The 25,815-nt window shown below is 37.3% G+C and overlaps 2 protein-coding genes, 1 non-coding gene and 2 pseudogenes across 3 annotated transcripts; all 5 read left to right on the top strand.

The window, feature by feature from the left end:
• The first annotated feature begins 475 nt into the window (after nt 1-475).
• LOC148695802 (BTB/POZ domain-containing protein At3g19850 pseudogene) lies at nt 476-1,264 on the top strand (annotated as a pseudogene).
• A 12,182-nt stretch (nt 1,265-13,446) lies between these two features.
• On the top strand, nt 13,447-13,985 carry LOC148695801 (uncharacterized; annotated as a pseudogene).
• A 4,928-nt stretch (nt 13,986-18,913) lies between these two features.
• On the top strand, nt 18,914-20,255 carry LOC137734050 (desiccation protectant protein Lea14 homolog). The gene is made up of 2 exons (XM_068473307.2): nt 18,914-19,215; nt 19,856-20,255. The coding sequence occupies exons 1-2, from the start codon at nt 19,004-19,006 to the stop codon at nt 20,094-20,096; spliced, it is 453 nt and encodes a 150-aa protein (XP_068329408.1). The 5' UTR covers nt 18,914-19,003; the 3' UTR covers nt 20,097-20,255.
• Nucleotides 20,256-23,516: 3,261 nt separating this feature from the next.
• TRNAA-AGC (transfer RNA alanine (anticodon AGC)) lies at nt 23,517-23,589 on the top strand. Its single transcript has one exon. It is a non-coding gene; the product is annotated as a tRNA-Ala (tRNA).
• A 395-nt stretch (nt 23,590-23,984) lies between these two features.
• Nucleotides 23,985-24,614, top strand: LOC137734310 (late embryogenesis abundant protein At1g64065-like). Its single transcript, XM_068473600.2, has one exon. The coding sequence runs from the start codon at nt 23,985-23,987 to the stop codon at nt 24,612-24,614; it is 630 nt and encodes a 209-aa protein (XP_068329701.2).
• The last annotated feature ends 1,201 nt before the right edge of the window (nt 24,615-25,815 follow it).

Here is a 25,815-nt window from a genome sequence, read left to right as displayed (position 1 = left end):
AACAGCGATCTCCATTTCCACTCTCCGCCCTGCGCCGAGAGATCTCCAGTTCTCCGACCACCAGGACGGTACCGTTTAGTAATCGCTTCGGATATAAGCACTGCCGGTTTCGCTGAACTGGCTCCGCTGTTTGTTTCGGTTGGGATCTGAAACGTTTGTCTATCTCGGATTGAAACGGAGCGTTTAACAATGTCGACGACGGAGGTCGACGGCCAAATGGAAGAGCATTCGAATGTGGATTCAAAATCGCTGAAGAGCGGAAGCAACAGCAATGCCACAACTCTCAGCAGCCAACAGCAAAAGCAGCAGCCGCAGAAGCAGAAGCTAGAGGAGCAGCAGCAGGGGAAGCACACCATCTTCCATGATTTTCTGGGCATGAAGCCTGGAGATTCCCCTGTGGTTTTAGCCCCAAAAACCTCCACCGATTGTAGGCTCTCTGAGCCTTCTCCCTCCGCCTCCTAATTTCGATCCTTTAATGGGCGGTGCCGTCGCTGGGATGCAGCCTAATCAGCAGCAAGTGCAGCTCGTCGACGACCCGTTTTTAGCTAGGGGGAGTCGTCCATCACCACCGTCGATTTCCCAGATCAAGAATTCTAGGATCGAAATCGATGACTTTCCGGGAGGCCTTGATGGGTTCGAGTTAGTTTCTCGATTCTGTTACGACAACGGCAGAATCAAACTCAAGGTTTCAAGCGTGTGCCTACTCCACTGCTCTGCAATCTTCCTTGGCATGACCGAAAAGCTTTCGCCCCGCAATTTGTTGCAGAAAACAAGTCATTTTCTTGAGGGACTTTTCGAGTGGTCGTTCAAAGACGTATTAGTCTGCCTCAAGAGCTGCCTCTCGTTCTTCGACCACGCAGATTCGTCCGGTCTTTTAGACAAACTCATTACTGCACTGCTTGCAAAAATCGCTCAGAATTCTGACGTGAGCAACCTCATTGACACGTCGCCTTCGTCTTTGTCTTCACCGGAAACTGCATCTGGGTTCAGACTCTCTTCCACCCCGGAATCCATCAGGCCGAGCTCGTCCAGCAGAGCGTGGTGGTTCGATGACGTGGCCCTTCTGTCACCAAATATCATTGAGAAACTCCTCCAGATTTTAGGTGCTTACGGACCTAAAAACAACAGCTTGATCCTCACCTTCAGCTCCCGAAAGCCGTCCCTCTACCCATATTTTTCTTCACCTCCGTCGGCTCTGCTGTTGCGGCATCGTCCGATTCATCATCATCATCACTTGCGAGACCCGGGGAGTTGGGTGTCTTGAGAAATTCTTTTCAATTTTATCCTTGCTATCTCTACCGCAACGGATGAGCTTGAAAGGTGGGAAATAGACGCATACTACGGTGATAGTTGCTATTGGGGTGAAAGAGCAGAGAACGCAGAGAGGCTTCAGTGGTGGAGGAGCCAATGGAGCTCAAACTCCAACAGTAGCTTGTTCGCTGCCCGTCAACGCCTCCACCGATTGCAGCAGCAACCATCCTTGCCGTCTTTGCCGCTGTCAACTCCTCCCGCGGAGTGTTCCTTCTTCATCTCCACCGATGGAGGCATTTGCAGCACTACAAAAAAAAAAAAAAAAAAAAAAAACAACGGAGATCTCACCAAAACGCAGCAACAGCATCCACTAACTACCTCGAGCTCGTCACCCTGGCCACCATGATCAAAATCAACGAAGAGCTTCATTGACCGCTGTCAAACGACTAGCCGGTCTTCAAACTCGACGCCTTACACTCTGCCTCAAGCTCTGGCTGTTACTGCTTGCCTCTGCTGCTGCCTTTGAATGTGATTGACAAAACCAAAGTTTGGCAACTCACACCCAAAGACTTTCTCCGTCTCTTACCTCCTACTACTCCAAGCTCCTCTGCATTTCCTCCCTGCACCATGTGGGGAATATATATATAAAAAATATATATTATTAAAAAAAAAAAAAGATCTATCTTGGTGGATCAGCACCACCACCGAAAGCAAAGAAAAAAAAATATAATAAAAACAATGATGGTGCTTCTGGCACCATCTGAAATATATATAATAAAAAGAAAGAAAAAAAGAAAAAAAATGATGGTGCTTCTGGCACCATGTGCAAAAAGAAAAAAAAAAAAAATATATATATATATATATATATATATATATATATAATAAAAAGAAAGAAAAAAACAATGGTGGTGCTTCTGGCACCATCTGAAATATATATATATATATATATATATAAATGAATGGTGGATCAACGCCACCGAAAGCAAAGAAAAGAATAAAAAAATAAAATAAAATAAAATAAAAAGGAATGATGATGGACGGTGATGTATATGTTTTATCTGTATTTATCACAATACACTGAATAAAATAAAGCATGTCCATTAATCTTCAAGAAATTACAAGCATGAAAAAAAAAAAAAAAAATACAAGATTGGAGCTTTCACAAAGGATGTTCACGTGAAGCCCCATTATTTGGCAAAACTCTCGGAGCGGAAGGCATCAGAGCGGGAGGTATCGAAGATAGAGCATTCGAGGCCTCAATACTTGGCCAAACGCTGGAAGACCCAGGAAAAATGTGCCTCTGGAGGAAAGACGAAAACCTTTGACAGTCATTTTGAATCCGACCTTCAGACTCTTGCAGCTCATCAAGCTTCCTCTTCATGCCCGTCGAATAGTTGTTTGCAAGCACGTGCAAACTTATATTCTCATACTTCAGCTGCTTGATCTCTTACTTGAGACTTTCCACCTCTGCCATCAACGATTCAACCTGACGGGAGCGAGCAAGTAGGCGTTGGCCCATGTTGGACACAGAGCCTGCACACTGAACGCTGAGAGCGAGGGACTCTTGAACGGCCAACTCATCGGACCGTCCTGAAAGCAGCTTACTATCCTTAGGAGTAAGGAGGTTTCTAGCTACTATCGTAGTTGTTGTTGCATCCGTCATCATGGAGTCTTCACCTGAAAGAGGACCGTTAGAAGATAAAAAAGAAGGGCGCCATACATTACCTTGAAGGGGTGCAACCGGATCGCTGCTGAGACTCAAATCTAAGCAAAGGTTCGATGAGTTAGTCATTTTTTCAAAAGGTGTTCAGAGAGAAGGGGTGGATGAAGTTAATTCTCAAAAGGCCGGAAACGATTTTCAAGAATGGGCAATTTTCAGAGTGTGTATGTTGGAGTGATCGATACCTCTGTAAAAAGCCAAGCGACACGACCACCGATTCAAAAAATCCGGATTTTCCTGCGTGAAGTTCGGTGACGCGTTCGCGGCTTTTCAGAAAACGCGTTCAACTTTGTCAAAAGATATCTGACAAAGTCGAAAACACGTGGAGGCCATCATCGCAACTACACGTCTTCAGCCGACAAGCGCAAAGTTCGGCGACGCTTTCTCTGCTTTTCAGAAAGCGCGTGCAACTTTGTCAAAAGTGGCGCTCGTTCAGAAATCGAAGAGGCGTCGTTCAGAAATCAAAGAGGCGTCGTTCAGATATCGAAGAGACGTTTGTCGACAAGGGTAAAAGAACAGTACCACCACTTGCTATTAAGAAATCCCTATATGTGTCGACCTTCATCTCTTATGGCAAGGCAGACCTGAAGAAAATGCCCAACTCTTCCTCACCTCTGAGGGTGCACTCCCAGCAAAGCCTTTCGAAATACTCAATTTTTTCTTCTTCCCCAAATATGATACCAGATGCCTGGAGTACAGATGACCCAGGAGGAAACGATAGATTGAAGCATGTGCTGATTCATTCACCGCTTCTTCAAAAGCAAAGGTATCTCATATCATCAAGGGCGAAAGCAAAGGTATCTCATATCATGCTTTTTCCCTATCTTTTCCTTTGCCCTTGTTCTCACCTGCCAGGACAAGGACAGAGAAAGCAATATGTCGGAACCTCCACTCAAACTTGCGCTGCCACCAAGAAGTGATGGTCCATTCAAATGCAAGGTTTGCATTCAACTCCTGCATCAGAGGACAAATACTACAAGAGAAGATGCCAAACCTGCATAAGGAAATACCACTTCTGCAAAGGGAGCAAGTAAGGCAAGTGAAAATGATACATCGAAGCATGTGGAGACAAGCACAACAAATATATGTCCTGATTCATTCGCTGCTTCTTTGAAAGCAAAGGTACCTCATATCATGCTTTTTCCCTGTCTTTTCCTTTGTCCTTGTTCTTACTCACATGGCAAAATGAAAGAAGCAATCAGCCGGCACTTGGAGTCAGTCTTCCGATCTAGAACCGACTGCCTGGAATCTATTCCCTGGTTGCTTACCTAGCGTTGCTCTCGAGTAGTCATCTTCAACGGTTGATACACTTCCCGAGAAGGGACCACTTCTGCAAAGGGGAGCAAGTAAGGCAAGTGAAAATGATACATTGAGGCATGTGGAGACAAGCAACAACTGCATATGCTGAGCTATCCTCTAACCCTCTTCAATACGAATTGGAGAGATTGAACAAAGAAACAGATAAAAGGAGTAAGCTCAGACCTTCGGGGAAGACCAAAAGAATCCTGCTGCCCAGTTCAAGAGTAGCACAAAGGAAAATCAATGATTGGAGGAAACCAGAAAATCTTCCAGTCGAACTCAAGATCAAACCTCGATGGCCCTTGAAGAAATCTCCAGCCCAGTTCAAGATTAAGCTTGTGGAAAATCAACGATTGGAGGAAACCAGAAAATCTTCCAGTCGAACTCAAGATCAAGCCTCGATGGCCCTTGAAGAAATTTCCAGTCGAACTCAAGATCAAGCCTCGACGGCCCTTGGGTTGACATCTACATTAAGGGACTTCAAAACGCATCTTCTACACGTGACAAGCACATGTCTACGACGCACCTTGAAGTGTGGGCATTTGTGGACATCGAAATTTCGGTGAAATGAATGTTGACCAATAATTAAAATTTCAACGCTCACGTGTCACATAAATTTTACATGTAGCGTGTGACTCAACGAAAAAATCGAAATAAATTGGAAAAGTCATCAAATAGGACACGTGTCATTACCTGGCAGAAATGATTTATTTCATCTAATTATTTAAATCCAAAAATCAAGTTTTGGAATTCTATAAATAGGAGGCCAAGGCATTCATTTTGGAAAAAAAAAAAAAAGAAAGGAAGAAAGAAAGAAAGAAAGGAAGAAGAGAAAGAAAGAAGGGAATTTACATCACACCAAAACCTTGAAGCCTTGAAGACCAAATTATCATCACCACCTATCATACAATTATACACTTATCATCACCACATATCATTCATTTATCACTTAACATATCATTCATTTATCACTTATCATATCATTCACTTATCACTTAACATATCATTCACTTATCACTTATCATATCATTCACTTATCACTTATCATAATCATTCACTTATCACTTATCATAACCATACACTTATCAATTATCATACCCATAAATATCAACACATTTCAACCATTTAAACACATGCATTTCATCTCACATGCACACCCACCTCTTTCCACCTAATTCACATGCATTCCATCCTTTAATTCACCCACATGCCCCTTTAAATCATTCAATCACACCATCACACATTCATCCTCCAACATTGCACATGCACTTTGCCTTTCATCATTGCACCACAAATCAACCACATTCACACATCACACACACACCCTTGCCGTGCAAAATCCATCCCATTTTTCTCCATCATTACACAACCTTGCAGCCACATGCATTCATCCTATCATTTTCTGCACATTCACTTCCATATTCCCTCTTTAATCCACATGCATTCCTAATCATTCACCCTAGCTTGTATCCACATGCTTTCCCAACAAACAAATCAGCCACATGCACACCAAACCCCACCTTGCTGTGGCATCCCTTGCATTTCCAGCATTCCCATTTGCATTTTCAGATTTCCACCAACCAATCTAGTTGTCATTACACATGCATTCCCTTCTTTAATCATTCCTAGCTGTCATTCACATGTTCTCCCATCCATTCTCTCCCTATAAAACCATGCAATGCATTCATACAATTCATTCCATTCACAACACAATTCACAACACAAACACTTCCCCTTTGCCGTGCATATCCTTCCATTTCTGTGCAGTTTTTCTCCTCCATTGCAGCCACTATCCAACCACTTCCCATCCCTCCAAAACACTTCACATAATCCCCAAAGCTCACCTTAGACCTTGTGCTACAACAACGAGGAAGAAAAGAGTGCCTAAACGTTCATACAAGTCAAGTTTGAGTTGTTGGAATGTTTAGGTGTTTCTTTGATTTCAATGTTTAAATTCAATTCTCTTTGTTTTGTACGTATGAGGAATGGAAGAGAAGAGTGCCTAAACGTTCATACAATTCAAGTTTGAGTTGTTGGAATGTTTAGGTGTTTCTTTGATTTCAAAGTTATGACGAACTAAACCCCATTTAGCTAGGGGGTGATTCGAAACTATGTTTATATTTGCAATATGAATTGATTAACTTTCGTTGGAATTTCATAAGTTGTGGATTCAATTTGTTTAACCGTTTGATTGATAACTTATTTAGGTATGTTTATTGAGAATGCGCGCTTAATTTTCATGCATGAATATGACGCTAGAATATAAGTGAGTTTCACCTAATCGTTATGAACTTATATTCACAAGTAGTGGAGGTTGCTTATAAACAATCGCGTTAAATGAATTCTTGGCACGAGTTTCATGCTCATCATAGTAACGAATGCCTCATCAACACTTATAGTTTTCATAATGCTTAATGATCTTTGATTGTTTCTTTATTGTGCTGTTCACGTAAAGGACTTTTGGAGAATGTTGTGAATTGCGTTGCGCAAACCCATCCAATTCATTAACTTAAGGAAAACTTGACGGTTAATTTAAGCGGACCTAATTAACCCGGGGCGTTGAGTTTCATAATTTATCAAAAGACCAACTGAGAATCAATCTTGTATGCAAGTGTAACATGTGTGGAGAAGAACCCCTTGGCTATTCCATCATCCATATTTTCATCACATTCATATTTACGTTTTGCCTTTAATTACAATTTGTCCATTTAATTTAATATCGTCCAAACACAATTCCCCCTTTACTTTATTGTTCAATTTAATTAGAAATCAATTTAGTTTGTGTTTTTAAAATATGGTTTAGTGTGGTGTCTTATATTATGTTTTTACGTTTTTGAGTCAAATCCAAGTGATTTTGCAATCCCTCCTAATCCCCGGCCTAGAACGATCCCTACTTACATACTTACTACAATTGTCAAAAAGAGGGTTTAATTTGTGTGCGTATAATTCTCGCATCAGGTGACCCACTAGGAAGTTCTGCTCGTGTGAGTTCCCAAAAACAAAACCGTGAAGGCGTGGCCGAGGCCTAAAGTAGACAATATCGTGTTATGGCGGAGTCGAGCCTGGGATGTGGTAAAGCCCGGGTAGGGATGTGACATTTTTTTACACTTCTACAATAATTATTATTAATTTTATCCTCAAATAAAAAACATTATTCATGAGGGTTTGGAGGATTTTAAAAATCTAAACAGTAATGTAAGTGTAACCATTATCTACTCGTGGAGGAATAATGATGAATCACGAGTGTTTATATATTCTTTCATATTTTTCAGACTTGTATGTATGTCTTCTTAGTTCTTGCCTATACGATTTTTTAACTTATATAGAATAATAATACAAAACTACATACTTAATATAGAATATATTTTATATATTAATATGGCTATTGTATTTTATAATAAATCTTTTAGTAATTAAACTTTAAAATTATCAAAATAATTTTTTTCTTAACGGGTCGAAACGGGTTACCCACGTGTTACCCAATAATGACCCGATTAGTTATCATGTTGATCTGAAACCAGTTATTTTCGTGTCGTGTCAGAAACTGCCTGGTCTAGATGTCTGTAACCTTTAACTACACCTTTAGATGTCTGCAACCTTTACACCATAATGAAATAATAAATTAAAAAATAAACACTTTGCGCAATGTAGGTGCACTTGCGTTGCGCAAAGTTGTTTTGCGCAACACAAGTGTACCTATGTCGCGCGAAGTGTTTTTTTTTTTTTTTTTTTTTTGCCCCTTTGCTTTTCTTTTGTGGTATCCACTTGTGTAAATGTTTTAAATTGACGATCAAATTAGTTCATTGTATTCATATAGAATCAAGGAGTGTAGCTATAAAAAATTATCAAAATCGGATTCAAAATTACCTTTTCGTTTATAACCATAAAAAAGGCTTGTCCCGTTACATAATCTCTGAATGTTTTTTTTTTTTTTGGCGTATGCGATCTCTAAGCATATACAAACAAGTTTGACGGTTGAATCGTTGAAACTAGTTTCGTACAATGCGTATCCTATCAAAATAATAGATTCACTTATACATTGAGTTTATTTATAATTTTGTTAAATATAACATAAGATTTTGTAATGTCCACTAGTGTAAATATTTTAAATTGACAATCAAATTAGGTCATTGTATTCATATAGGATCAAGGAGTGTAGCTATAAAAAATCATAAAAATTGAAGTTAAAATAACTGTTAAATTGTGATTTTTCGTTCTTTGCCGTTGAAAAGGTTTGTCTCGTTACTTGATATCTGAATGTTTGTTTTTTGCGATTTTTGGCGTATACGATCTCAAAGCATATACAAACAAGTTTGACAGTTGGATCGTTGAAACTAGTTTCGTACAATGCGTATCCTATCAAAACAATAGATTCACTAACACTTGGAGTTTATTTATACTTTCATTAAGTATAACATAAGATTTTGTGGTATCTACTTGTGTAAATGTTTTTAATCGACAATCGAATTAGCTCATAAGCAAAAAACAACGTAGGTGCACCTGCATTGCGCAAAACAGCTTTGTGCGATGAAGACCTACGTCATGCAAAGTCTCCTTTTTTTTCTTTTTTTTTTTTTTTTTTTTTGCTCCTTTTTCTTTTCTTTTGTGGTATCCACTTGTGTAAATGTTTTAAATTGACGATCGAATTAGTTCATTATATTCATATAGGGTTAAGGAGTGTAACTATAAAAAAATCATAAAAATCAAAGTTAAAATAACCGTTAAATTGTGATTTTACATTTATTGCCATCGAAAAGATTTGTCCTGTTACTTGATATCTGAATGTTTGTTTTTTGTGATTTTTGGCGTATGCGATCTCAAAGCATATACAAACAAGTTTCACGGTTGGATCGTTGAAACTAGTTTTGTACAATCCGTATCTCATCAAAGCAATAGATTCACTAACACTTGAAGTTTATTTATACTTTCATTAAGTATAACATAAGATTTTGTGGTATCCACTTGTGTAAATGTTTTAAATCGATAATCGAATTAGTTCATAAGTAAAAAAAAAAAAAAAAAAAAAAAAAAAAAAAAAAAAACTCTTTGTGCGACGTAGGTGCACTTGCGTCGCGCTTTTGCGCAATACAGGTGTACCTACGTCGCACAAAGTGTTTTTGTTTTTGTTTTTGTTTTTTTTTTTTTTTTTTTTTTGCCCATTTTTCTTTTCTTTTGTGGTATCCACTTGTGTAAATGTTTTAAATTGATGATTGAATTAATTCATTGTATTCATATAGGGTTAAGGAGCGTAGCTGTAAAAAAATCATAAAAATCGTAGTTAAAATAACCGTTAAATCATGATTTTTCATTTATCACCGTCGAAAAGGTTTGTCCCATTACTTGATATCCGAATGTTTGTTTTTTGTGATTTTTAGCGTATGCGATCTCGAAGCATATACAAACAAGTTTGACGGTTGGATCATTGAAACTAGTTTCGTACAATGCGTATCCCATCAAAATAATAGATTCACTAATCCTTTGAGTTTATTTATACTTTCATTATAACATAAGATTTTGTGATATCCATTATTGTCAATATTTTAAATTGACGATCGAATTAGTTCATTGTATTCATATAGGATCAAGGAGTGTAGCTGTAAAAACTCATCAAAATCGGAGTTAAAACTACTGTTAAATGGTGATTTTTCGTTTATAACCATCAAAAAGGTTTGTCCTGTTACATAATCTCTTAATGTTTTTCTTTCTTTTTTTTACGATTTTTGGCGTATGCGATCTTGAAGCATATATAAACAAGTTTGACGGTTGGATTGTTCAAACTAGTTTCGTACAATGCGTATCCCATCAAAATAATAGATTCACTGACACTTGGAGTTTATTTATACTTTCATTAAGTGTAACATAAGATTTTGTGGTATCCACTTGTGTAAATATTTTAAATTGATGATCAAATTAGTTTATTGTATTCATATAGGATCAAGGAGTGTAGTTGTAAAAAATCATAAAAATCGGAATTAAAATAACCGTTAAATCGTGATTTTTCGTTTATAGCCATTGAAAAGGTTTGTACCATTACTTAATATCTGAATGTTTGTTTTTTGCGATTTTCAATGTATGCAATCTTGAAGCATATACAAACAAGTTTGACGGTTAAATCGTTAAAACTAGTTTCGTACAATGCGTTTCCCATCAAAATGATAGATTTACTAACACTAAGGAAAATATAGCTTGCACGACGCCACAATGGGATTGTAGCGCAAAAGCATTTTGCGCGACGCCACAACGAAGTCATTGCGCAAAACCACTTTACATGACGCCATAATGTATACCTGCGTCGCGCTAGTTCTAAAAATTTGGCCATGCAATTGTAGTTAATAGGCCTTTTTTTTTTAATTTTCCTAAATTTGGATAAACTTTTCCCTCACAACCTGTCTCTCTTCCCTCTCTCTCACTCCGTAGCCTTCCTCCGATCTCTCTTCCCTCTCTCTTACTCGGCCTCTCTCTTCCTTCTCGCTCATCTCGCCCTCTCTCTCTCACTTCGTAGCCTTCCTCCTCATCCTTCATCCTCATCCTATTGACTAGGAAGATGGTGAAGACGCAGTGCAAGACTGAGAAGGTGGAGCTTGGAAAGTTCGTCAGGAAGTGCGAGAAGACCGAGCAGCTTCTCAGGGACTGCGCCGGCCAGTAAATCCCAATCTCTCTCATTCTCTCTATCGATTTCTCCATTTCCCTAAAACCCAATGGAAAATTGGGAATATTTTATCTAGGGTTTCTGTGAATTATTGGAAATTGCCTGATGGTGTCACTTTGATTTTGTCATATCGTTTTGAAATTGGCCTGTGATGTTTTGATGTTTTGAGAACTCTGCTTTTCGGGCTTGTTGATGCCAACTTTACACTCTGAGCCTTTTTTTTGTTTATACATAATTTCGGAATTTTTTGTGTTGATTTGGGTTTTTAAAAGATTAGGTGATTGGAAAGGCAAGATTAACTTGTTTCAATAGCGTAGTTAGTGCTGTACGTTGCCGATAAGAAGATGGGAACTGAGATTCTGGCATTTTCCTTTTACTTGCAAAAGATTTATGCATTCAGATGTTCCCACATCCAAATTAAAAATTCAAGTTAATTGCATTTGTGTAATTTAATTGGGGCTTGGAAAGGTAACAAATTATAGTCTCTGATGTTCTAAATGCAGTGGGGCTTCAGTGTTGTAGGAAATGTTGTTATCTAATATGGTACGGACAATACAATATTTTTGTGAATTGTTAATTTGGGGATTTTTATGCTATTTGTTCCTTGATAAATTGTTTGAGATTAATTTGAACGATGCCCCGAAAACATCAACAAGTATGCGTGTAGAATTGGTTTAGCAGCTGGTAAAACGTTTTATGCTTGTGCGAAAAAAGTTACATTGACAGTAGAGCTGAACACTATAATTGTTTGGTATGGGGCTAAATGTAGTAAAACATTTATAAGCACCATATCTCTGAATGTCTTTCGCAGTCTTTGGGATATAATTGGAGCTATCTAGTGCTGCAGTGCATAAAAAAGAACCTTTTTCGTTTTCTTCCCTTGTTTGAGTATCAATGGTTTATATGTTGCGATAACTAGCTTTGGGTGGCTGGAACAAGAAGAAGACGAAGAAGAAGAATAAGGGTTTCTACAAATTAGGGGTTCAAATTGTTTGTAGGATTTGGGAGGGTTATGCTAGAAAAGGGGGAGGGGGGTGCGGGGGTGAGAATAAAGGAGAAGAAGAAGAAGAATTAGGGTTTTAGGTTGAAGTTTTGATGTTGTAATTGGAAAGGGCTTTCCAGAATTTCAATTTTATGATGAAAATATTTATTCCAATCGTCGTTTTATCTCCAACTAATCCATCCTTGTGCTTCATATCCAATTATGTGACATTTTGTTATATTTTCTTCCTACATTACATTGCTAGGTTTCGTGATTGTTCGGGTTATGAATTTTGTACTTATGCATAATATTTTTCTGGTATTGGTAAATCATCTTTCGACTACTTTGCTAGAAGTGAGGTGTGTTCCAACTATTGAGGTTCCAAATATTGAGGTGTCATTCTATTAGGGGATTGGATGCTTTTGTTTGCACCATTTGTTTTTTCTCATCACACTACTCCTAAAATGCTTTTGTTTGCACCATTTTTTTCTCAGCCACCACCCCTTCGTCATGCTCGTCTCTCTCCTTGAAAGGAAGTCCAATTACAAATTATGAAATTGTGAAATTAAGGATTTTGATTGTGAATTGAGATGAATTTTAGAATTTAGGGTTTTAATTTGGGATAAATTACTAGGGCATGGGATGGATTTCAAGGTTTAACATTTTGTGAATGGGAATTAGGGTTTTAATTTTGAAATGGGGATTGAATCAGAGTTTTTATTTAGGATAAATTATTAGGAAAGAAATGGGCTGAATTTCAGGGTTTAAGAATTTCATTGTTGTTTCTTGTTTGCAGTTTGAAGCAATTTCGGCATAGATTTTCAATTCCTAGCCAGCCAGCAGGTATTGACCCAGGTTCGCATATTGCTAGAGGACTTGTTCTATTCCTTCACTATTTTCTTCTTTGAATGTCCTCAATTTTTTTCTTTCTGAAGAGAATATTATGTGTGTCATTTTCTTGTTAGAATTTACAGTATTTGACTCAAATGCTTGGAGGAAATGTATAGAAAATGTTTAGCTGCTGGATACACATAGGCATACCCCAAATTCCATTTTGTTTTATCAGTTGAGCATTTCCTTGTCCACATTTATAGTTAGATGAACATTTCACTTGATTAAACATGGTGTGTTTGTTAGTAATGAAAATAAACTAGACGTTTGTTCTCACTTTGATACTGGGCTATAATTTTCGAGACAATTCCATAGCCGCCCTGATTTAGTTAGGTTATATGTTTTCTCGCTTAATACTTTTATTCCTATGCATTCCATTCCTTAATCTTGGGAGGATGACTACACAAGCATTTGAAGTGTGACACCTTTAAATCATGACTTAATTATAAAAGTAGAAGCCGTGGAAATTGAAAATTATTGGTTTATTACATTCTGGTATGTGTTTTCTTCTTGAAAGTTTGAAACACTTGGGAAATGTTTAAGATATAGCTATAAAACTCCATTAATGTTGTATGATCTATGTGGAGGCTACTTCTTGTTGTTGCAGCTGCTTCACCTTTGCAATGTATTCAGCCATTGCTTCTTCTTTATTCTATGGTGGAAAAGAGCATTGATGTTCTCCAAGAAGAAACATCGCAACTTCCCTAGGAAACCCTAATCGAAGACGTCACTGTACCCGAGGATGCAGGTCTTCAGATCGTGACTGAGGTCCTGGTTCAGAAGTTTGATCATCGTCATGGCAAGGTTGTTTGGTGTATAAGGAAGGTGGCGGTTCGTGAGACGGGTGCCTCATCTTCCAAATCATCCACAAGAGAGGTCAATGCCCTGAAGAAGGAAGTGACAACCCTAAAAAGTCAGCTTGCGGCCCAGGGCGAGCAGATGAGAGCCTAGGGCGAGCAAATAAGGGCCCAGAACGAGAAGATGAGTATGATTGTACGGGCCTTAAAGATGTCCGGCTCCCAATGCCAGCACCTGATCTTGCTCCACCTTTGACTTCCCAGCCACTTGGCCCAGCCGCTGCCCAGTAGCATGATGTATTAAACTTAGAAGACTTGTAGTTTTTTCTTTTTTGTTCGGACATATTGTATGTACACTTTCATATATTTTATAATTAAATATTTTTTCTTGGTTTATTAATTATTGTTTAGAATTTAATTACAATATTTATTAAAAATTAAATAAATAAAAAATTTGCCCAAAAAAAAAGGTTTGCTTGATGAAGAAGTGACCTACGTCGCACAAAGTGGTTTTGCGCGACGTATGGACCTACGTCGCGCAAAGTAGTTTTGCACGACGTAGGTCAGTTCTTCGTCACACAAACCCTACTGTCATTGCCTTGGGTCGACAGTTGGTGTGCAACGTAGGTTATTTGGGCTAATTTTTGCACGATATTTTTTTTACTTTGCACGACCAAGGACCTGCATCGCACAAAGTGTTTTTTGTACTAGTGATAAGCATTGACAAACCATTCGTAACTATGAAAAGCATGATAATCTTGCCAAGAATTTACTTAACTCAATCATGACTAGTGACTTTTACTACTTACAAATATAAGTTCATAACAATTAGGTGAAATTCCCTTATATTATAGCATCAAATCCTTGCATGCAAACTAAATGTGCACCCATAATAAACATACAAGAATAAGTTTTCTATAAAGCAGATAAGTAAATAAATCGCATTCATGTTCTACGAAACAATAAATAGATGTAATCAATTTATATAAAACATATGATCATGGCTTCGAATTCACCTTTAGCTAAAAAGAAACTTAGTTACACATGTTCATCATAACTGAAAAGCAATCTAAAATAAACATTGAAACTTAAAACAAAGATAGAAGAACTCTGAAAAATTCTAGCAGCTTCAATGGATGAATGGTAGGCGTGGCACACTTCTCTAACGTTTTGAATTATTTTAGGACTCTAAGAAATAGTTGAAGAGTGTTGGAATATGATTACGATTCTTCCTTGCAGCTGAAGATAAGATAAGATATGATAAGATAATGTTTCACTCTAAGTAAGATTCCTCTTTCTTGTTTAATTTCTTGTCTTCCAAGCCTCAACTGTAATTTCTCCAGATTTTAGCACATGTTTAACACCTTTTAAACACCAAAAACGTCCAGCCCATATGGTATCCAATCCAAGTCCAAAATTGCTCCATTTGATATCTAATTGTCAACTTTACCAATTGAACCTACAATCAAACGAAAATAACTTAAATTACTATAATAAATGGAAATTAACTAAGTAAATGCAAAGAAATAAGATAACAAAGTCGCATAAGTATGCTCCTGTCAAATTCCCCCACACTTAACTTTTGCTAGTTCCCGAACAAAACAAAATAATTTAATCAAAACATTAAATACTAAATAATTAAGTAAAGAAAAGTTAAAAAAAATAAAATAAAATAAAATCCCCTAAGACCCATGTCTTCCCCATCCCCAACCTCATTCACCCAAATTCCACTTCACTTGATTCCAGAATCACCCCATATTGGCAACATCCCAGCCAATCCTCGCCTTTTGCAACCCACACAAACCAAGCCTTTCAGCGACGATCAGGCCTTTAAAGTGCTCAACACAATTTACAGATCCAGCGGACGTGGTGTTTATCGCTGATCTGAAGGGTTTATTGATGGACACAAGAATCTCAATTAGATCCCAATTCGTCTGGAAAGGCGGGATGAGATTGGTTAATGTCCTTCGAGAGTTCTTCACCGGCGACAACCTCGAAGTCGATTCATCACCTTTGCAGTTGCTGCTCCGCCCTTCACTCTTACTCCAGTGTAGAAACTCCTTCACACCCATCTGGTATTTTAATTCCAATCCAAAAATTCAAAATTTTGAAATCTTAGATCTACCCAGCAGAAAGGACGAAAAGGTAGGCGTGCTGCAGGAAGACAATTTGCTTAGGCTTGGAGAGCCTACCGCTATGGGTGAGGTGCAACAGAAGTGGGTTGTCGAGAACGGATCTAACAAGTCTATCGAGGATCCTCAGCATCGACATGTCGAGATCCCAGAAGCTGCCATTATCCCTTTCTAGAACCTTCTGCAACTCTTTAAACCCATTTGACGTGGCAAATGGATATCTATGTGTCCAAGTTTTGGAGGAAGTGGGCTGACGTGTAATGGGGTCCACTACTGCCACGTCATTTCTTAACGAACCAATGAATGAAAAATATAACGGAGGTATTTATATTGAAATAAAATAGTACGTGAGGTATGGAAGTGAAATTTTTTGAAGATGATGTAATAGACCTTAAGCCTAAGGTGATAAAATGTAATTTACCCAATTAATTAACTTTTTAAAGTTGTCATTAACTTTAGCATTTTAAAGTAATATAATTAGAATTAAATAAATTATTTACTATAAATATTGTTTTGAAAATGAATTTTTTAAGGGGTATGATATCCACACACCCATTTTTACTTCTCCCACACCTTTTTGGTTTTCGACCGTCGAATCAGATGAATTGAAGAAGATCAACGAACAGAAATTAACAAGAAGTGTGTGAGAAGTAAAAAGGGGTGTGTGGATAGCATACCCTTTTTTTAAAAGAAATGGAAAAGGTTAGCCCGACAAATAATTTCGTAAAGCAGACTTTGTACTATATTTTTATTTTCGTTTAAACAGTTACCTGACGACATTTTCGTTGGGCCAAATTTTTAATACTATTTATTTAGTGTGAGGTGAAATCTCTTGGTCAATCAAGATAATTTCGACGGGTCAAAAATGTCACCGCAGCACTATTGTGTGACAACTTTATTCAGCGGACAAACTTTGTTTCACCTGACGAGTTTCTATTTTTATCAGATAATGACACACCCCGATCGAGATCAGGGCATGCTGGCCGTCACGTGGAAGTGACGTAACCATATGCACAGCGCGGAAGCTAATAAAATAATAATATAAATAGTACGAATAAATAACAACTAGCTTTACACAAGGTTACGTCACTTCCACGTGACGGCTAGCATGCCCTGATCTCGATCGGGGTGTATCAGTTTGGTATCAGAGCCTAACCCTGGTCATGTGTGTGCCGACGAGAACGTCGGGCCCCTAAGGGGGTGGATTGTGACATCCCACATCGTCCAGGGGAGTGATCCTTAAATGTATATTCCCATTCCTACCTAGCACGAGGCCTTTTGGGAGCTCACTGGCTTCGGGTTCCATAGGAACTCCGAAGTTAAGCGAGAAGGGGGCTAGAGCAATCCCATGATGGGTGACCCACTGGGAAGTTGCTCGTGAGTTCCTAAAAACAAAACTGTGAGGGTGTGGTCGGGGCCCAAAGCGGACAATATCGTGCTACGGTGGTGGAGCGGGCTCGGAAAGTGATCCGCCCCGGACCGGAATGTGACAGATAAAGCTATACTAGGGGTTGGAGAACTGGACTAAACCTCACAATGTGCTAGCAATAATGTGGTTCAAATTCGTCTTTGGCGAGAATCAAACCTGAGACTTCTCACTTACAAATGAAAAGGAATACCACTAGAGCGTATTACTAAATAGCTCTACAACAATATATTTATATCAATTTAGAGCCTTTGTCTCCGTACCATTCAACAATCATGACTATTGCCTATTGGAAAAATTGGAAATAAAATTATAATTTGATTACGTACACGCTAATTTTAAAATAAAATTACAATTTAGGGCTTTTGTCTCTGTACCATTCAAGAAGGGTAAATTACACTTTACCACCTCATGTTTGAGGTCTATTACAACCTCATACAACATCTTCAAAAAAAATTTCTTTCATACCTCACGTATTATTTTATTTTAATATAATACATCCATTACATTTTCTATCCATTGATCCTTTAAGAGCTGACGGGGCTGCCACATTTGTGGCACGTGGCTGCCAAATTTGTGCCATGTGGCGAAAAAATAATTTTTTATGCATTAAAAATATTATAATATTGACCCTATTAAAAAAAAAAAAAAAAAAAAAAAAAAAAAGGCAAAACTGAAAAGAGTGGAGGAGAGGGAGGTGGGTCGGGGAGGGGGGTGAGGTGGGGGTGGGGGTGGGGTGGGTTTTTGGATGGGAGGGGAGGTGAAGAGAGTGGAGGAGAGGGAGGTGGGTCGGGGGGAATAGTTTTTGGGTTTCAGTTTTTTTTTTTTTTTCTTTTTTTTTTAAATATTAAAATATTTTTAATTTAAAAAAAAAATATTATCACGTGGCACTAATTTAGCAATCATGTCAGCTTTTAACGGATCAATGAATAAAAAATGTAATGGATGTATTATATTGAAATAAAATAGTACGTGAGATATGAAAATAAAGTTTTTATGAAAATATTGTATAGATTGTAATAAATCTCAAACCTAAGGTCCCTAATCATGACTATTGCCTATTGGAAAAATTGGCGATAAAATTACAATTAGGGCCTTTGTGTGTGTCCCGTTCAAGGATCATTATTGCCTATCGGAAAAATTGGCGATAAAATTACAATTAGGGCCTTTGTGTGTGTGCCATTCAAGAATCATGACAATTGCCCATTGGACCCTACCATATAGCCACTCAAATCGACCACCACTTTTCACCGTTGAGATGTGGAAAAAAGACACCCCATATAATCTAAACCCCACCTTTTAAAAGTAACGCGTAAACTTTTTATTTGTTTTTAGCTTTTTTGGTCGACCAAAAAATATTTATAGTCTCGTCCTTTTGTTGTGGGAGCTAACCCATTACCCTAAATAAAGTACAAAGTCAAGCAATAATGTAATGTTTCAATCCGACTACAAAACCACTTAATACAATAGTTTAATAATATTCTAATCATTTATAAGTTAAATGTCTTAAATTTAATTCTAATAAAAAAGAATTTGAACTATACCATTTTTAATTTAATATGAAACTTAAACTCACTCTTCTACTATTTTAATATAAGATAATATGGATCTTAGAGTGAAAAATCCGATCCCAGATCTGTGAACATGGAAGAGACACGAGCGGACACGTACATCGACAGGTGTCCTCAACTTCTCATGCCAACCTCCTTGACACGCGTCACAAACCCAGTATACACGCCACCACCTACCTACAAATATCCCCGAAAGTCCTCCCCTGATCAACAAGCCTGCAAGTCTTTGAAGTCTCTATTGGATTCGATCAAAAATCTTGTATTTTGTTGGCTTGCGTTTGAAAAATGGCCGAAGAAAGTTTCATGGATAAGGCCAAGAACTTCGTGGCAGAAAAGATAGGAAACATGGCGAAGCCAGAAGCAGAAGTCACAGACGTTGATTTCAAGAAGGTGAGCTTGAGCTCTGTGGAGTACCTTGCCAAGGTATCCGTGACCAATCCCTACAGCCACTCGATCCCCATCTGTGATATCAAATACACCCTCAAAAGCGTTAACAGGTTCCATTTCTCACTTTTTAACACTGCTCAATTGGGTTCCTTGATTTCTGGCTGCAACAATCTTTACGAAGTTCCGCTTTCGTGCATATATTTCTAACTGTGTCGAATCTGATCCGTGTAATTTGCGAATTGTTTCGATCCGAGGACACACATTTAGCACCTGTTGATTTCTTCGCTAAATCCGTCAAGTTTGCCCTAGCATTTACTTTTGACCATTTCGTCACAAGAAACCAACAGAAGTGGACAAATGTCCTCGGATTAGAACAGTTTACAAACTAGGTGAATCAAATTTGATGCAATTAAAGATGCAATTGAAAAGTCGTTTGTACTGCAGTCTGTTGGAGGTAAGTAGGAAGTTTTAGGTTCGATTGAGTAAAAAAAGGCTGTAACGCGCTAGCATGCATACTCTTTCTCTATCTATGGGCAAGACTTGATCCAGATCTATAGATCTCCCCAGCATCAAAGAAAGAGTTTAATCTCCATTCAATGTCGTTTTATAAAAATAAAATTAAAAGTGGTGGGTTGACTTGGTGGATAATAGTGAAAACTTAGGGAAAATTAGATGGCTAAAAACGCGTTTTGCGCATTTATTTTTTCCATGATTTGTGGTTTGATTTTGTGTATACATGTGGATTTGCAGGGAGATTGCATCCGGGACCATACCGGACCCTGGATCCATAAAGGCAAGTGATGTAACTGTGCTGGAGGTGCTATTGAAGGTTCCACACAGCATATTGTTGACATTGGTAAAGGATCTGGGTGCAGACTGGGACTTCGACTATGAGTTGGACATAGGCCTCATCATTGACCTACCCGTCATCGGCAACTTCACCATACCACTCAACAAGAAGGGAGAGTTCAAGCTTCCCTCCCTCTTCTAATCATCATGTCTCTTGGGATTCAATTATTTTGCTACTATTTTATGTTATGTTATCTTACGTTTGTTGTTCTTTAATCATGGAATGGATGAGGATTTGCGTGGTGCTAGTGATGTTTTCATCTAATTGAGGGAGAATAAAGTATCTTAAATTTTCGTGTCATTTTCTTTATGCAAATGTTCGTGTCATTTTCTTGTCACATTTTAGTTTAAGCATCTTCCGAAATATCTTAAATTTTTGTTAAATTAGATAGTAAACGATGTTGCATATTTATTTTAGCGTGTTTAATTTAGCATCTTCAACAACCCTCTTTACTTTGATTAAAAAAAAAAAATCACCTTTTACTCTTAATAATTTTAATATTTCATTAGTTTTTAGGGAGCTATACGTGCATAGATAAAAATGCAACATATATTTCACACAATTCCACTAGTTTTCAAACATTTTAAAGAGGACAAAAGCTAAAAACAACCTAAAACCAGTCCAAGAGCAGGAACAAACTTTATCAAATTACAGCACATACCCCTTAACGGGTCCGTTACTAAATGGCCCAACATTAACCACAGAATCGATAAAATAAATGAATTGCCATTACGCCTTTACCAAAACCACTAAACTGACGTCATTTTCTTTTTCCTCCACATTTTTGGAATCCCTCACTCGGGATTTGGATCCTCTCCGAATCCCCTCCTTGGGGATCTCGGGGATCAAGACACAAGGATCGTTCATCAAAGATCGTCCGGTCACAATTTAATGTTTTTTATATTTTTAAAAGTAAAGCAATCTCGTTTTGCATAAAAAATATTTAATTATGACCGTACGATCTTTGATGAACGGTCATTGTGTTTCGATTCCCGAGATCCCTAGGGAGGGGATCCCGAGTTGTTCAACTGCTCCTTCCAGAAACCTAGATCCACTACCAAATTTTTGAGATTTCTACATTTCTCCAAACTGACCGACGAAGTTTCCACAAATTGACTGAAGAAGTTTTTGCAAATTGCCGACGACAAAGTCGACCGTTTTCTAAAAAGAATTCAAGGGACATTTCTGCATGATCAGTTCTCCCATTTTGAAAAATGTAATCCACAACTCATAACTTGTTTTTATAAATCCAACTGGTCCTTAAAAAACTTAGATCCACTGTACAAAACACAACTATTTTTTCACAATATCAGTCTGGAAAAAAAAACAATTAGTTTTGCAAATAAAAAAAAATTAAAAAAAAAAAACCGCTATTTCAAAACAAACTAAACTCATTCATTTATACCCGAACACTTTCATTTCGCCAAAAGTCCACTGGTTTTTTCTGCATGATAAGTTTCGCCCTTTTGAAAAATGTAAACACCCACCCAAAACTTATTATTTTACAAATTTGCATGTGCAAAAATCTTATGCGGTTATTTTTGCAGGATTAGTTCCTTCTTTTCAAAAAAATGTAAACCCCCACCAAAAACTTTTTATTTTGTAACTTATATTTCTTCAAATCAATTTATCCCTTGAGATGTAGTCTGTGTTAGTCTATTGATATGTAAAAACTGTAACTCTTATTATTGCATTTATGTAAGATCAGTTGCGGATTTTAAAATACGTAGAAGCAGTTTGTGTGAGATATTTTTATAAAATTTTTTGTAGGCGTGTGAAAATTGATTTTTATTATAATTTAACCAAAACTATGTAGAAACAGTTTATGTTAGACTATTCATATGTAAAATCAATTTATGTAAGATTAGTATCAAATTTTATGTTCTTAGTTTATTTTTTGTAAGATCAGTTTCAGATTTTTTTTTTTATTGGAAGCAATTTCATTCTAAGTAAACTGATGTGAAATTAATGTGTGTTAAACTACATGTTACATCACTTGTGTGAAAAAATCATTGAGAAATGCCAGTTTAATTCTTAGTAAAATTTGCAACATTAGTTTAAAAATAATATGCAAGTTTAATATATGCACTCATGTAATGTCAGCTTCAACACATTCAAAAGTTTCTATCACATCACTTTCAAAACAATATGAAACAAATATGTTACAACATGTGTACCATTAGTTTGTGTTATTATTAAATTATGTAAGATCAATTTTAATGATTCCACATCACGCTTAACTTAGGCAGGTTACAAATTATTGTAATCATTCAATCACTACTAAATTGGAGTCATTGATTTATCTAGAATGCTTCATAAAACATGCTAATTCCTCCAAAGTATTTCAGGCGGTGCCGGAAACGAACCAAGGGAACTGAGTACTTCCATCGATCCCCAAATCCAACTCGATAAAAAAAAAAGGTCCCAACACAAACAATGCAAAGAAGTGCCTCATTCCCTTCTTCTTGCAAGGCCCACCGAGTCCAAGACCAAGCAAGGCACTCTACCGCATCATCCCAGAAAAGGACACATGTGGGCATCCTCTAGTGTCCCTTCGTTGCCACATATAGGCCAAAGAACACAGGGACAGCTAGCAGGTCTAGTTAATGCATCTAGCGCTTTAAATGCAAAGGAAGTGATATGTTCAAACATAGGGGCTGAAGATTCAGAGAATGGCCTATAAAAGGTGGACGAGTACTCCTTAGAAGAGGTCGAACGAATTGAGAGAGAAACTATAATATTCTAGCCAAGAGCTACTTGTATACCTTGTTCTCAATTTTACATAAGAAACGTGGGGATGAATCACTTACATTCTTTGTCAATTATCCTTTGTTTGCAAAGCTCAAGTCCATCAAAGAGTCAACACTCGATCCATTCAATCTCTGTAAGCTTCACCAATTTTGAGCATTAACACTACCAATATAAAACTAACATACACTGACATCATATTCCAGAAAATGACGAAAAAATCATACACTAATATACACAAACATGCAAAAACATCATTCTTCAGACAGTGACTACAAATTCATCGATAATATAACAACAAAAAAATCACATTGGCAATAAATTAATTATAATTTCAACCTTAACTTACAATAAAATGGTTGCTCTACTCCAGGATTATGAAGAGATGCCATCATCACCAACATTAGCCGTCAATTGCCTAAATTCCTTTATCTTCTTTTATGAACCCTAATTTGCTTCGCCAAGAAGATCAGTGGATTAAACTCAAGGGTAGAATGAAGGCAAGACAAAGAGGTGTGTAAGAAATGAAATGTCTAAAATACCCATGAATTCAATGTTTTTTTTAATGGAATGAGTGAAGTGAGACCAAAAGAGTTGAAAATGGTAATTTTAGGGGTAAAATAAGACAAAACTAGTTTGAAGAGGTAAATTGAGATTAAATGACAGTTTTAAGGGGCAATTCAATTAACCAAAGGGATCAATGTTTGTATGTCAATATGCACTGAAGTTTGCTGGGTCGTAGCATTGTATGTAACGTGTTCCAGTTACACTTTTCAGAGCAAATATAGGTTGTATTTAATTGATGAAGCAAAAGGGGATGTAGCTCAGATGGTAGAGCGCTCGCTTAGCATGCGAGAGGTACGGGGATCGATACCCCGCATCTCCATTCCAAGCTTCCATTTATATCACTGTTTTTTTGTATTGTCGATGAATTTTGCTTGTTAGGTAATGAGGACAACTTAATCTATGATTATTTATCTTAATAATTGGTTTCATTAATTAAGCCAAAAGAATTAAATCCCCTGTATTGAGGCTGTATGACTTTCGTAATGGCTGCTGTCAAGAAGTCCAAATAGAAACCCAACAGAATCAACCACCAGAGATATAGGCCTCCTCTGGTTTCAAACTCCATGGCAGAACTTTCAAAGTCCTGCACACTTTATTGTTCAACGAATTTTCCTCACAATCTGAATTTTGGTATTTTTGGCTCCAAAAAGTAAACACAAAAAATCCAAGTCCAAATTCATAATCTTAATCTCTTTCTGATCAAGGAACTCAAACATGGCTGATCAGATGAAGGAAGACCAGCTCCATCAGCCCCATGGCTCAAGGAATCTAGAAGAAGTGGTACCAATATTTTCTGACAAGTCACTTCCCCGGAGAAGAAGAATCAAATTCTGTGGGATTGCACTTGCAGTTGTCATCCTCCAAATTGTAGTCATTGGTGTGCTTTGCCTTACTGTGTTCCGATTCCGAGATCCTAACGTCACGATGGCTGGAATTTCTACGGAGAATTTGAGCATGGTGGTTGGGAATCCTACCACAATCAACGTGACGCTGAGGGAGGAGATTAAGGTGAAGAATGCAAACTGGGGTCGCCTAAAATATGACCAAAGTGTTGTGGTTTTGTCACATGAGGGTGTGACGGTTGGAGAAGCAACAGTTTCAAAAGGGTCTATTGCGACAAGGAGGAGCAAGGAGGTGAGCGTTTTGGTAGAGGCGAAGATTTATGGTGGTGGCGGAGCAAGCGGGGAGATTAGTTCTGGGGTTTTGAATTTGAAGAGCTATATGAAGGTGAGTGGGAAGGTGGAAATGGTGGGGATGGTGTCGAAAAGAAGAAGTGGGAAGATGGATTGCAGTTTCACAATTAGTTTGACCAGGCAGGCAATCCAGGAATTTCACTGCCAATGATTTCCAAGTTAAAATATATATTGCTTTTTTCTTTTTTCTTTTTTTTTTCTTTTTTTTTTCTTTTTTTTTTCTTTTTTTTTTTTCTCTCTAGAGTGCAGCTATTGTATTTTTCAGCACATTATTGTATGCCTTGATGTCTAAATATTTTTCAGTTTATGTTTTTAAGCTTGTTGAACGTAAAAATAGCTGAATGAAATCTTCAAGTTTTAATTTTTTAAGCACATTATTGGTGCTGCCAAAAGTTCATCTTTCAAACAGATGGTCTGGTTTGCAGTGAGGATTGAACCCGTCATGGTTGAAACTTGAAAGCAAACGTTGGAGATTTGCAATGTATTTGGTCGTAGATTTGTATTAGTCACTTAAATAACTCGTCCAAACATTACCATCTAGAAGAAAGATGTGAAAGAGAGTGAGTATGTGACCATGCCATAGATTTGTATTAGCTTCACATTTAGGTCATTTTGTTGTTTGCATGACCACAATACATGTTATAATAACGATAACTTACTTTATCACATCACGTAACAATGTGATAGTAACACTGATAATTCTTGATGAGATAGTATGATCATACATAATGGAAGTAGTAAGTAATGAGAAACTTCGTTACAAGTAAATATTGTATTAAAAATAGGGTTATACCTTTTACACAGCTAACTAAAAATATTGTCAAAATTAGAGTGCCGGGGAAAGAAGGGTTTATTTGCACTTAATTAATTAATTAGAGGATCAGGTGGAGAAAGTAATTAAAGTTGGATGGTAGACTATTGAATTAATTATTTTGTATTTGATATGAATAGTCAATTGAATGAAATAATGGTTTGGAATTTATGTGGTTATTGGTCTCATTCAGGTACGTAGGCACCAGCACCCCCACATTTGACATTTCTTATGTGGTCATTGTCCTAATTAATGTAACATGAACAATGGCATGAATTTGAGAAAGACTGCAATATGACACTACAAGAAATACTTTCACTACCTAAAGATGTAGAGACAGAAAACTTATCTCTTTCTTTAATGAATAGAGACAATGCAGCTACAAATTGGTGATCTGTTTGTTCCAGTAACAGTGTAGCTATTGATATTTAAAACATGCTAAGATATGTCTCTTAAATTTAAAAAATGTTATAATTAGGCTTTGACACATGATGCATGTTATCGCCCTTTTACAAGGGGTTTATAACTTAATTAGTTAGTT

Source organism: Pyrus communis, chromosome 7 (genome assembly GCF_041283825.1).
Source record: "Pyrus communis isolate YQ-2024b chromosome 7, ASM4128382v1, whole genome shotgun sequence".
Lineage (NCBI taxonomy): Eukaryota > Viridiplantae > Streptophyta > Magnoliopsida > Rosales > Rosaceae > Pyrus > Pyrus communis.
The sequence above is the reverse complement of the archived record's forward strand: the minus strand, read 5'-3'. Positions and strand labels throughout refer to the sequence as shown.